The 15072-nt window shown below is 34.4% G+C and overlaps 1 protein-coding gene across 1 annotated transcript; it reads right to left on the bottom strand.

Annotated features, from left to right (window-relative positions):
- Window positions 1–4092: 4092 nt before the first annotated feature.
- On the bottom strand, window positions 4093–14521 carry LOC121408344 (DNA replication factor Cdt1-like). The gene is made up of 10 exons (XM_041599783.1): window positions 13803–14521; window positions 12219–12376; window positions 11043–11258; window positions 8643–8815; window positions 8150–8298; window positions 7352–7546; window positions 6544–6696; window positions 5425–5537; window positions 5028–5116; window positions 4093–4555 (listed from the first exon to the last, which is right to left on the bottom strand). The coding sequence occupies exons 1-10, from the start codon at window positions 14391–14393 to the stop codon at window positions 4389–4391; spliced, it is 2004 nt and encodes a 667-aa protein (XP_041455717.1). The 5' UTR covers window positions 14394–14521; the 3' UTR covers window positions 4093–4388.
- Window positions 14522–15072: the final 551 nt, after the last annotated feature.

Raw genomic sequence — 15072 nt, 5'->3', positions numbered from 1 at the left:
TTTTTCCCTAACATAGCATGAAAGTATTATTTTTGCACCAAAGCATAATATTATGCCAATAATTGTAACGTCCTTTATTATAGAAGAGACTAAAGTTCAAGAATATATGTGAAAATATATATTTCCATGTTGGAAATATTGCATTGGGAAAACTCTTTCAAAGTGCATAGGCCTAATTTTTATTCATATGCACCAAATTCAATAGATAGGCATTGGTCTCTCTTTTGTGCTATCACTTGATATTCATGTTAGAGAACACAGGAGACAGGGTTTTTTTTCATTTCAAATGAATGATATACTATCCTTTTTTCGCTTTTGTCACTACTTAAAAAAAGGTAGAGGAGCATTCACATCTTGCTGCCCCCTGTGGTGCCACCCCTGGGAACAGTATACCCACATTCTTTTCTTTTCTCTTCATCTTTCTTTCTCTTTTTCTATCTTCTTTCTTTCTTTCTTTCTTTCTTTATGTATTTATTTCTCTCTCTCCCTTTCTTTCTTTCTTTACAGCCTCTCCCCTTCCCTCCTCACATAGAATTTGATTCACTTCATTTTCACCTAACAAAAACAATTATATAAAACACTATTAGGTGGATACTCAATACATTTATTAAAAATACAACCAAGTAAATTAGAACACAGCTATAAAACAGGAAAGTGTTCAACACTGATTCAAAGACAAAAAAGCAAAAGCATCAATAAAAGACTTTTTTTCAGCTAGTAACTATATTTCTCAACATTATTAACATGTTGTGAATGAAAGGCTATGAAAACAGCGAAATGATCATATACAGTGACAATTTTATGATTCATAAAAAAAATAGATTGACTACAGTTAATATTGCTTCAGAAATTTGCATGAATAAGATTACTTAAAATACACCTACAATAGCTAGTTTTGCCTAAGAATTTTGCATGAATAATGCATGAATACAAGATTTAAAAACTTCAGGGTCGATGATTATAGTAATTACCAACACAGAATTTCCACTTCGCATCAGCACCTGCGATTGTCAACTAAATGGTTGTTGCAAGTAGGGAAGGGGGCAGTAACCAAAAAGAATAATTGTAAAAAGGCAACAAAAAAAAGGAACAGATTTGTGTATGTTTAAACGAAATTGACAAACAGAAAGTTGGGAACTTTTTAAATTGGCCACTTCTATGTTATTATGATAGGCAAGGACAACTCCCATTGCCCCAATACACAAAATGACTGAAATATCTTCCTTTTAAAAAGTTTTACTCAGAATATTATTTCTTTCATTAGGACATATGAAAATATTGTTTGTGATATTTTAATCATGCTGCCCTTGACAGAAAGGTATAATTTACATGAACTAAAAAAACCCAACAAATTCCTGAAAATTAATACAATAGGGGAGTTGTACCATTTGTCCCTGTCCACTCACCATGTGGTAAATATTGATATTTGATCTGTCTTTTTAGTTTTCTCATAAACAGCTCTTTTGCTATTCCATGTCTGATTTCTTTAAAATTTCCCTAATTCTGTCTAATTTTGTCCCCTTTACCATAATGCCAGAATAACTACCTGTACAGGAGTACCTTTTCTTGAGACAAAACTTTATGTATTCATTCTTGAAGTTTGAACCAGTAGTGTATTTCCTTCCTCTTATTTGCTCTCAAGCACCTTGAGCATCTCATGACTTTGAATTTGGAAATGTGTTATATAAATTTTATGTATTTATTATTATTAAAACTGACCCATACATAAACTGGATAAGATGATACAAATACACTGTAGACAAAAATACATAAAAACAAAATGAAGTTAATGTAAGGAACTATTACTGCTATAGGAAATTCACTGCACAATTTCTTGTTGAGTTTATGTTTTCATTACCCTCTTGCCTACAATCATTTAACCAAAAACTCGCATTTTACACTTAATAATGTACTGATACCAATTACTCATATGTTAATTTAAGGAAGAATTAATTTACCAATACAACTTAAGCACAATGACATCTTCCAAAATTTTTTGAAAAAGTGAAGCATATTTGTTATTCTGAAGTTTTATCATGACTTTGTCAATATTGTGGTTCATTATGCTTTCCCCAATTCAGAATAATTCAGTGTTTACAAATTACCATAAAGTAACAGGAAGAATTGAAAAGCAATGAAGGTCAAAAGAGATGAATAATAAAATACTGAATGTATTACAAAATATGATAATTTCAGTCAAAAATGTACACATACGTATACCACTTACTAAGCATAGTAGATCTAAAGATCAATTTTCATATATCAAATACAATGCCAGGTAAATGACAGATATTACACAACTCATATGTGGTGAAGAGGAAATCAAATATCTAATATGCAAGGACATAATGTATATTTTTGGGTAACATCTACAATGGAAATATCTACAACACACTTCTGTCACATGATATGAATGTTATAATACTAGTACAATATGGATAATATTGAACTTGTACCAAAACATCACACAGACTTTAAAACAAGTATTGAATAGAAGAGTCAATTTGATAGTTCAAGGAAATTCTTCTAAATGATGGAAAACTAACATAACATATATTAGTGAAAGTATACACATGCAAAAAGCATTAAAATATAATCATGCTCTGATGGCAATAAAACCATAGTAATATTTAAAGGGTAAAAAAAAGGCCATTAATTCTGAAGCATATTCTTGAACAATTTTTTTTCTTACCATTGCACATTTCACTGTCTTTTGAAAAATGAGACAACTGATTTGATTTTAGCATTAACCACACAATAAATGAATTTATCAGATATGAAATCATTACCCTATATAAAAAGCCAGAAAGTCAGCATAGTATTAGTAGTACACAGATATAGGATCTATTCATGCTTAGTGTAATTTGTCTTGGTCGAGATGGGTTACCTCTATTTGGGCTAAACACTTTCGTTCCACACTTTATTTTTTACTATCTCAAACTTGGTCTTATTGCCATAACGTCTAGTGACCACTTAGACTCAATCATTATCACATTCTAATAGTCTAATTATCATTCCATTTTAGTTGAGGTGAAAATTAGCCAAAGCACATTATTTATTACACAAAATGTAAAATACAATTAACTAAACAGGATATAAGGGAAATAATGGTTATGTTAGCCAAATTAAATAAACAGACTGGTTTCATACAAAATTAAATTTTACTTTAAGTTTGACTTACTGTATATTAGACCAAATGGTTATAAAGATCTTACCTGATATACAATATTCATTTGTAAATTCCTTTACTAATCAATGAATTCATTTTATGATGTGGGTAATGAAAGAACCTTTCCATCTATGAAAATTACATTTATGTGTAGTTTAAAATCATATTATTTTAGCTTCAAGTAATTGACCTACAAATCAATGTAATGAATGGTTATAGGAAGAGTACATCATTCTCTTATGATTAAAATTACAATTTATTGCAGTGAGGCATTCAATGAATAGAGTATTAAAAAGTCTTAATAAAGATGACAATATTTTTTAGGATATTCTTAATTCTATTTCTTTACAATATGATAATACTACATGAATATATCATTTCTTCAGGTAGCTAAAAAAATCCACACCTCTTTCACTCGATTTTGCATTTTTTTAAAGTAAGAACATCAATAATTAAATGAAATGGCTAAATTTCAAAATATGCAGATTGACCAATATGAATATCCAACAGCCATACTGAAATGGATGAATGATTCAAACCACCCATGGTCAGGGCTTTTCGAAAAAAAAAACATCACAACTCACAAAAAAAATTGGTAACAAGTGATATAAGAAGTATATACCTTAATACCCATGCATGATTTGCATTTTAATTTTAATTTAATTTTGATTAAGACAATTATCATCGCACACAGCATCTGTGCTTTGCCAGCAACCAGCTAAACTCTGGCTTGAATATAAAGTAAATTACAAACAAATGTGTTAGCATCCAGAATGCACTGGTTTGTGATCTGCTTTTGTATTCAAGAAAATAAAAATTGCTGGTGCAGCATAGCTTTTTATGCATTTGTCTTGTGTCATAGAAATTGTCCACAGGTGAGAATCTATCATCTGGAATATGGTTGGGATATTTTTCTTCATGAATTGCATTTTAAAGATAAAGTCCCTGCAATGATATTCCACTTGAAGAAGCCAAATGGCAGACAAGTGAGAATCTTTCATCTGAAAGATGGTTGGGACATTTTTCTTCATGAATTGCATTTTCTACTTGTAGAAGCCAGGTGGCAGACAGGTGAGAATCTATATCGTCTGGAAAATGGTTGGGATATTTTTTTCTATGAATTGCATTTTTTGATAGAGTCCGTGTAATGATATTCCACTTAAAAAAGCCAGATGGCAGACATAAATTTTGGTACATAGTTTCATGATGTATAATCTCTTTACTTGATTTTCTTAGCTTCCTTGAGCTCCTTATTGATGGCGGAGATAACCAGACCAAGTTCCTTTGTTCTGTCCATCTTGATGTAGGTTACCTTGCGGATAACAACCTTCTTCAGCCAATCAGGAAGGATCTCAAGCATCAAAGCAATGTGCTTCTCAAGATCATCTGGTAGACATAAAAAAATAGTAGAAACCAATCAAAATCAGAACTGATTGTTTTGTTACTATAAGTTATATTAATAAGTTTGATACTGGAGAAAGAATAACAAAGAAGTGAATTTATCAAGCATTTTGTTCAATAAACAAGATGCCCTGGGGCTAATCATTCCTCCCAGGTTTTTTATGATCAGTACCTTTCACATTGCTCAGCCTAAAATATTAAACGTCATATCAGACACAGGGATTTGTCTACAGGTTAGTGATGATTTGAGGTGTTAGTGAAACTAAGATATGGGAATTGTGAAGGATGACATTACAGTTTCTGACCGCCTTGTAAGCTTGTCTCAAAGATTTTAACAATTTCCATCGATTTGGAAGATTAAAATTTTCTCTCTCTTAATCTGCAATTTTTTTTCTTATCTGTCTGCTTATATATCAAATAATAACAAAGCAGATTGATAGAGATATAGGACACTTACCTCTTGAGAGGGCAGATCGATAGCTCTCCATTAGTTTCTGGATAATACTGTCAATCGGCAAAGCTGCTTTCTTCTCTGCTAGAAAAAATCTGATTTGATTTACGTCAAAGAAATCACTTAATTCAAATGGTAAAGTTCCAGTGTGGGGTTCAATTAATTCAGAGATATGACTTTAGCTTTGTCAGCCGGGGAGAGTTTGATAATGACCTTGACAAATGAGGCAATGAATGAAATATACCCTGCATTGCAGATCCATATCATCATCATCCATATCAACATTAATATCCCATGGCCATAAAACTTGATTCTACTCCAATTGCTGGAGAACACTAATACACCCTATAGTTGTAAAATTTCCCTTCAAAGGTGAGAGTAGACATTATTATTTAAAGGATACACTCTAAGAATCTTGCAGAGTTCTGGAAGACGTTCCAACCTTCCTATCCTAGATTCCTCCTCAGGGCTCCTCATCATGGCAAGCTCAGTGTTACGGGCTTCTTTAGCTTTGATCTAAAACAATACAGTAGAAATATTATCACAAAGTTTATATGAATAGTACCATCCAAAAACAAGATGAAGTTTAAAGAATATGTGGCTTCAGGGGTTGCTTTTAAGGTTAAGGCTTGGTCCCACTGTACTTTTGGATGCAGAGAGGATGTAAAACTGAAAAGAATCTTGCAATCTGTTGGAAATCTTATGTATCCTTTGTGTACTCTTTGCATACATGTTTCATACGCTCTATTTCCATCAAGCATCCGTCCACTGTGATTTCATTGTTCACCCATTGTCTGGAGCGGATGAAAACGGATGGAGCCACCCAAAAATTTTGCTTGTCCCATGTATCCATTATGAATATGTTTTATGTCTGTCCGCCAGTGGGACCAGGCCTTTACTATAAGAAAATATTTTCACCATTAACTTCTTGAGATGAATGATTATTAAAGAAATGGTCATGAATCGTAAAAAAACCTGTGTTTTTTGAGTAATGATTATCATACTCTTTATGAATATGAAACCTTATTGTCTCTTTGCCTGCACTTTCTGGGGTCTGCATCACTTAGCTCACATTAGTCTACACATGTTTAAATATGCTGGTAAACCCTGATCCAGACCCTTGCAAGAACTATAGAACCATCCACCTCGATTACATGCACACCACAAGATCCCCTGTGCTGTTACAAACACACATGTATATCAAGGATCCACATAGGATAATTGATTCATTTTGTGTTCTGTTGCATTTTACCCTAGTGTTGACAACAGAGTCGAAAATAAAATAGGTTTGCAGTGAAGCATGAACATAATTACAAATCAAGAATTACAAACGATAAGAAAGTTGGACCTTTATGGACAGGTTTGTGTAATACATATTTAAATGGGACAAAGTATTAATGGGAAATGAAATTTGTGGTCTTTACAGTTGGTCATTCTATACACAGGTGGTGGCAGAATTGTCTGTATATTCTACTACATAAACTATCCTCCCTGAAAGACAAAGGATAGTACATGTACTTACTCTGTTCACAAGATCCATGGAGACCCCTTTCAGAGCTTTGCTCTCTTTCTTTGGTTGTGGGGTCTTGTTCTTCTTCGCATCATCCTCTCGCTTGGCTTCAACCGCAGCTTTCAGCTCAGAATTCTTGGCGACATGTTCCAGAGCTTTTGTCACCTGCATCAAATAATAAACAAAGAAATTAATATCCGTACTGTGGGTATTGCAGAGCATTAAAATGCATATTTTTGTTTGGACGATTTTCCTGTTCAATATCAGTTTAGGTATAGGCAGTAGCAGTGTAGGGAATACATGAGGGCGATTTGCTCTCATGACAGCCCAAATAGCCCCTAAAATTCCTCCAAAATGCATGCTTGGGGGCAACCATTCTTTCTTGAGCCGCCCCAAGATCTGTTCCAAACAATATTCAAGATTTTTTGGAAAGCAATACTCTAAATTGTGGCCAAAGAATATTATTTGTTTTACTGCACAAATACTTTTTACCCCAAAAAAGTAGCCCTTCAAATTAAAGGAATAGCCCCTAAAAAATGAAAATTATTTCCTACACTTGAGTGTTAGTATGTAGTCTAACATAAATTTCTAGAAATGTATCTTTCACTGTCATGAACAAAGGGAATATTTTCCTGGTAGTTTACAACCAAATTAAAATAGTTCCATAGCAATTTGGACAATAGCCAGGCATTTCACGAATGCACGTAAAATATGAAATTAAGAATATTCCCCTTCCGGTTAATTAGAATCGTCTGGATAAAAGTTATTCAAAACATAATATAATGGCTCAAGCCTATTTAAAAGCCAACCTAATCTTTACCTTCGGGTTAACCATCATTTGTCGAGCCTTGTCCAGGACATCCTTTGCAGTGTTGAAGGTCGTAACTTTTGGAGGTTCTGGAAGGTCTGAGGCTGGGACCTCTGGGATCTTATCTAATGGAAACTTAGGATGCCATCGATGAAGCTTATTATCAGGAATTGATGTGATTGGTGGAGTCAGGCTAGCCAGGTATTCCTTGAAATTTTGCAAAAAAACAAACAAAAACAGCAATAATAAATCATTACAGAATTTGAAATACTTAAGTGTATGAACCAATTAATCTACAAAGGCTTATTGCTTCCAATCCCCTAAATAAAGCATAAAATCGTACAGTATTGTGGCCTACCAATTCAATTTCCATCATGACATAAAATTATTTTGGTTTTGGATTTTAACTTAAAGGAATTAACACTGTCAATATTGACTTGAGGTTTTGAATTATTATTCATTGATGCAATTTTCACTATGTGATTGTGCCACTCTTTGAGAGAATCTGTAATTCTGCCATCGAAGCATGAAGATATCTTTTAAATGTACATAACTCTCATGAGCTTTCTGACAGAGTGATCTCCTACCATTGGCCAATGAACATTAGGATAGTCTATATACCCTTTCATAAAACCCCCCAAATATAGAGTCAGAAGCCATTGCTTTGCATGCATTGGTGACATGCAGCTGGCACATTTCTGACAACTTCATTTACATGTATTCCTCCATCCTCTGAGGGAGGGCGCTGTGGCATGATGACATTATAAAGGTCTATTTTCATGATAAGACAGACAGTGGTCATGTACTAACCTTGTGGTGTGATTTGACGATCTCCACTAAACCATTGTGGAAGAGTGTTTTCCTGGCTATGAGCATCGAAGGAGTGAACTTCTCAAACAATGCACTTCCGTTCTTATTACCTTGCATCAAGTCTTTCATCAAAGAACCCCCAGCTTCATCTGATCAAATTCAAAAGAAAAAAAATCATTTATATCACATCACTTCTGTGTTTATTTCTTGACTTCAAGATCCAAGATTTCATTGTTTTAAAATTTATCACGCATTTCTTTGTTGTATGTTTTTACTTTTGTTAAAATTTATTTATTTTTTTAAATATAAATCACTGGCAACACTATTTCAGTCACACATATATCCCTTATCATTTTAAATTTTCCACTGACTGGTCATTGTATTTGATTCTGATTGAACTCACATTTATTAGATCATGAACACCAGTGACTTTTAGGTTTAAAGAGATGTGCTAATACAAGATATATGGTTCCATTAGTCCACATTGTCATACCTTTGTTTTGAGGTTCTCCAACTGGGATGTCTGCTAGGTTAGCTTCAAGAATAAGATGAACATTGCCATCTTTAGAGTTGCTCTTTTGTTGTGATAAGCTCTTTCTCCAGTGCATGTCATATGCAGATGGGTACACTGTCTTAATCTGTTTCAGATGATCTAACTCAAAGTTCCTTAAAAAAAAGTGTAAATGATCAATGTTTTCAACATAAAAAATCACATTCCTGCTTGAACATGCCCACAAACAAAATGATCAACATTCAATCATTATCAATTGACACAAACTTAGAGCTTTAACATGTATTTGGATAATTTAAGATACATGTAGACATACGTGGCTCTAAAAAAAGGTCATTTGTATTCAGGCTAGAATCTACAGAAATCATCAAAACTGTCAGATAGAAATTATATTTGAGCACCTGATATTGAACTTATCTAAAGCTTAAATTAAAAATACATGCCAGCTGTGTAAACAATCTGAAACCGAGTACTTCAGGATTAAAATAAAGAGATGACTTTATGTCTTTGTATGTTACAAAAGATATTTGCCAAAGGACTCTGATAAAAAATTTGCAATTGTTGAGAAATTTGCAAAAGAAGCATGGCATTCCAGCCAAGTGTAGGGTCTTTTTTCAAAGCACAAATAATACACTGTCCCATGTACTTATCTGTGCTTGTGGTCTCCAGTGTTATCATTTTTTTATTTTAGATTTCATCATTTTACAAAGTTAGATTTAAATATGGTTTATTTTCATTTGGTCCAATGCTAATTCGTCCAATTGCCAGCTCATTTAATATATCATTTGCTCTTACATCAGTTCGTCCAATATCCCCATGGTCTAATTGCCAATTCGTTCACTTGCCATTTCGTCTAATAACCAGTTGGTCCAATTGCCATTTAGTCCACATACCGTTTTGTCTAATTATACTAAGTGTTAATTAGGCAAAATGCATGAAAATTAAACGAATATTAGACCAACTGGTTATGAGACTTAATGGTCATAGACAAATTGATGATTGGACCAAATGCTTGTTAGACGAAATGGCTTTAGACTAAATGAAAGTAGACCATGTGGTGAGTGGATGAGTTGGCAGTGGACAAATGGCAATTTAACATCTAGACCTACTGACAATTTTCAAATTTAAAGTCTTCCTCATGAAATCATTGTCAGTTCTAAATACATTATTTAACTTAGTAAATTAAGAGGCTTTTATAGGAGGAAATTATAATTTGTTTAACAAATTTTCGGCATTACTCCTATTTGTTTAAGATCAGTATGCTCGATCTGTAATGAAAATCATAAGATCAGTATGCTTGATCTGTATGAAAATCATAAATCATAAAAATTGGAACCAGTGGGATTTGAAAGAAGAGGATCGAGGGTATTTGTAGTCCAGTTCATCGTGGCTTAGCCGTGAACCAGAATAGCCTTGGTGGTTGAGTCGCTGTGGTTGAGTCGCTGCCCGGAAAGCAGTAGATGGCAGGTTCGAATCCCACTGGTTCAAATTTAAAGTCTTGCTCATGAAATCATTGGCAGTTCTAAATACATTATTTAACTTAGTAAATTAAGAGGCTTTTATAGGAGGAAATTATAATTTGTTTAACAAATTTTCGGCATTACTCCTATTTGTTTAAGATCAGTATGCTCGATCTGTAATGAAAATCATAAGATCAGTATGCTTGATCTGTATGAAAATCATAAATCATAAAAATTGGAACCAGTGGGATTTGAAAGAAGAGGATCGAGGGTATTTGTAGTCCAGTTCATCGTGGCTTAGCCGTGAACCAGAATAGCCTTGGTGGTTGAGTCGCTGCCCGGAAAGCAGTAGATGGCAGGTTCGAATCCCACTGGTTCGAATTTTTTCTGACTTATCATTTATGATTTTCATACAGATCGAGCATACTGATCTTATGATTTTCATTACAGATCGAGCATACTGATCTTAAACAAATAGGAGTAATGCCGAAAAGTTGTTAAACAAATTATAATTTCCTCCAATAAAAGCCTCTTAATTTACTATCTATTGTCCACGGCGGACAGCATTTGAATAGTAATGAGTCAGAAAGAAGAGGATTGAGGGTATTTGAATTCCAGTTCATCGTGGCTTAGCCGTGAACCAGAATAGCCTGGTGGTTGAGTCGCTGCCCGGAAAACAGTAGATGGCAGGTTCGAATCCCACTGGTTCCAATTTTTTCTGACTTATGATTTATGATTTTCATACAGATCGAGCATACTGATCTTATGATTTTCATTACAGATCGAGCATACTGATCTTAAACAAATAGGAGTAATGCCGAAAATTTGTTAACAAATTATTAAACTTATCGGTTCAATTCCTTAATTTCATCTAATCTTTAAGGCCAATATTTTCAGAAGGTGACTCTACAAGAGCACTTACTTGCGACTCATCTCCTGGACGCCACTCTTGAGCTTGGAGAAGGTACAGGTCTCTGACCGGTTATGCAGCATGCTGACAACAGTGTCTGAGCAACGGAAGACTTCCTCTAATGATCTGTACCTGAACGGAAGAGCAAGACTTGACGGACCAGCCTGGATCAGGTGCCGGTAACGTTCAAATGCAGGAACTACTGTTGGAACACTCTCCTGCTCTTTCCTACAAAAGTAAATTTGAGAATAATATCATAAAAAGAAAAATTTGAACACCCAGAATTTAAATCACACATAAATCACTAGAATTAAAGGTTGTTTGGGTTTACATAAAATGAATCTTATCAAATAAAAAGCAAAAGCATTTTTAAACTAAATTTTTGCAAAATATAAAAGCAAAAAGCGTATCAATCAAGACATTGAAAAGATCATAATATCAAAAAGGTCTAACTCATTGCTTGCTCGCTTTGCTTGCACATATTCAGAAAATTTCCTCAGTATGCTACATATATGTTCTGTCTTACATGTAACTCATTACAGCAGTCACATAACTTATTTTCTGTAAAATTTGTATTTTTCTTAATCAATTGCACAGACAGTTCAATGAAACAAGCCCCATTGCAACTAGAGGGGCAAATCTCACTTGTAGTCAACACCAGAATCATACTGTACCACTTTAAAATTCCTTCTGATTGGGCCCGAGTGTTGAGGGCAATTGTATAAAATGATCAACCCTTTTTTGTATGTCCGCCCCCCATTTTTGTCAAGTATTACTTAACTTTATACACTGACCAAGTCATGGTCCTTTGAGAACATTCCAATATGTCAAAAGAACAAGAAATCAGAGACTGAAAATATCATGAACATCCCACATATACAGTAGGGGGTTGGACATACAAATTTTATGGAATTCCCCTTTAGGAACCTTTACTGTAGCAGTTCTTGAATATGTTACAAAAATAAGATTGTATTTTACATATCTACACTAACACTTGTAGCTCAGATACATTATTGAAATTTCTTTTATTTCTAAGCAAAATCATTGTTAATTTACTGTTAACTCTGTAGTATCATTTCTCTATATACAATATTAAACAGAATTATGCCAATTTTGCGGCCAAAATTACAAATATTTTATTGACTTCCGTCTAATGATAAATAAATCTTTTAAAAAAGATCAACCTACTTTGCGATCGTTGGAACTGCTTTTGGCAAAGGTTTTGAGGCTTTGAGTCTCCTGATGTCTGCTGCTGTATCCTTAACAAGGGCAAGGCGCGCCTGAAGGTCTGCTAACTTTCCACATCCACTTAGCATTTCCTTCATCTGAGTTGGGTCATTATCCTCCTGAAATGAAATGTATTTTTTCAAAAATCAAATAAAATTTGTCATGTCAAAACAGCTGAAGTGAGTTATATGTACATGGCAAGATAGATTATACCCGTCCATTTAACCACTGAAAAAAAGTCATTTTCCAGTTGTAAAAAGGCGACACCTGATTTCTGACACAATTACATGGACCTTTCAAATGCCAGGCTTCATGGATAAACCTGTATGGTAGGGGTTCCTAAAGCTATGCGGGTCCTAAAGCTACGCACCACTCATCGCGCATGCAGTTTTTATGGCAAATGCGCACTCTGTGTGTGGAACTGTGACTGCAGTGGCGAACGATTCCTATTCAATTTTTTCTACAGAGGCTGCCGTAAATCTTTAAATGCAGAGAAAACCAACAACTGTTTGGAATTTTGGAGTTATATTCACTTTAATTTCATTTTATCCTATAATAATTTGAATATATTTTAGAAATTGAGGCACAGGAAATACCATTTTTTGCATGATAAACCGAGTGCGTAGCTTTAGGACCCCTTCTACATCGGGCGGCAAAATCAAGAGGTGTTCGGAAAACACGGCGGGATTTTCGTATTAGTGAGTTTTGCGATATTTTCCTCTTGGTTAATGATCTTTAGAATGTTTGCCACAAATTAGTGAAATATAATTTGTTGAAATATAAAAATTGGGACAGTTTTTATTGTTTGAAAACAAAGTGCGTAGCTTTACGTCCCCCCATCATACATACTATACATGTATCTATATGGTAAAATTGGTTTTACTCACTACATGTAACAAAAAGGCAGGAAGAAATATATATATATAGGCCTAATCCATTAATCATTAGGAGGCCTGAGGCAAATCTATAATTTTGTGGCACTGTTTTTATGTGTGCACTGGAAATTTATTTTAAAAATTAGATCTAGATCGAAACTGAAATCTCATCTTTTCTAACAGTATTAAATATTGGCACTTTGACACTCATCCAAACTTTCTCATTCTGTCTTTTCGCGTGCGCCTTGAAATAGAATATTTCTAGATAGATGGCGCTTTATAAATGCCTATTATTATTATTAGATCTACTACATGTACTGCTACTCTTTGTGTCATCAAACTTTCGTTTAACAATAGAATTACCAGGATGATGAGACATACTGCAAGCTCCTTTTCCCCTTGCAACATTTCATGATGAAAGAGTTTGACATTCTTTTTTATTAAAAACATATTGGAATAATTATTAGAGGTCTCGGACTAGATCTATAAATGTTAGGACAAATTTTTGCAACAAAGAAGTAAAAAAAAAAGTTTAACGATAAAAACTCAATTCAAAACATTTTTCCTGTTTACACTCTTGATATTATCATTAACATTTAGGCTACTAATGTTAGAGCCTATATTACTATTGTTATTGAATAGATTGCCGATGAATGGCGAGGCCACTCACAATTTTTTCTGAGACTGATTTTGAAGTAGAATCTGTTGTTGATGTTGTTTCAAGACGCCTCCTGCTAGATCGAACTGCAGCAGTTGCCCTTTTCGTACTTGATCTTGAAACATCTCCTTTGTCAGAACCTTGCTCAAGATTAATTTTAGTTCTTTTTCTTCGAGGTGGGTTTCCTCTCTCCGGATCCGATACTTGTCGTTTGAGAGGCGTCTTCTCCAACTCTCTTCTCGTTTCGGGGAAGGAAGATTTAGGAGAAACAACATTGTCTTTTCTCTCCTTGTCTTGAACAGTCGTTCCTGTGAAAGTGCGTGTCAGTATATTACTTACTAAAGCAGCATTTGATTCTGATTTGGACTTATTGAATGCACGAAGTTGACAAGAGAGATCAACTTCACCCGTGCCGCGGCGAGATCCGAACGCTGCAGTTTTCACCGGGAGAGTGTCTGGGAGGGCAGCCGTCCTTCTCGGGCGTTTTGTCGGGGTGATCTCGATGTCGCCAGATTTCAGACGTCCAGCACTCCTTTTTGTTGTTTTAATTGAAGAATTAAGCTTCCGTCTACTGTAGTAATCCGTCACTTTAGACTGTGCCATGATCCAGTCCAAAGATGCGATTTTCAGTAAACCAACTGCTCTTGAAAATGAAAATAGATTGCGTTAGTTCGGTAAACGAGTCGTCAGCTTTGTGTTTTGGACTGGCGCGGGGTATTTGGTCACGTGATCGGACCTTTAATTAATCGATAGTCTACAGCGCATACACCAATTTGCTGCATTTCTGCTGTTGTTGAAATTTTACCGGGAATTTTAATAATATCCCCGGATAATATTTTGGATACTACCTTGGATGAAGGCATTTATAGTTTGAGAAAAAAATAATCATTTGCCTCTTGTTGACTTCTCATGAAGAATCCCGAAGTTGAATATAGGCAGTGACAGTCTAGTCAGTTTGATAATGCTATAAATCGCTGGGTTTTTTTTCACTCATACTTAATTTGTTAATCCGTGCCGTAGATCTAACTTTTTTTCAAGTCAATATGCATAATTTGTTTCATTACATTGTTTTAGCGAGATACACGTCGTGTTCATGGTTACAAAAAAGTGCTAAAGTTATTTTTTTTCTAGCTCTCGATCACTACGCACTCGATCATGAGATAGCGTAGGCCTATACATGTATAAGGTCTCCTCTCGGTGTGAATTCTAGTTTGAAAATCTCCTTATCCGAATACACATTTCAGCTCGCGCTTTGTATTCGCATCAGTTAGACAAGCATTCT

The sequence above is a fragment of the Lytechinus variegatus genome, chromosome 2, assembly GCF_018143015.1.
Source record: "Lytechinus variegatus isolate NC3 chromosome 2, Lvar_3.0, whole genome shotgun sequence".
Classification (NCBI taxonomy): Eukaryota; Metazoa; Echinodermata; class Echinoidea; order Temnopleuroida; family Toxopneustidae; genus Lytechinus; species Lytechinus variegatus.
This window is presented reverse-complemented; position numbering and strand designations above follow the sequence as displayed.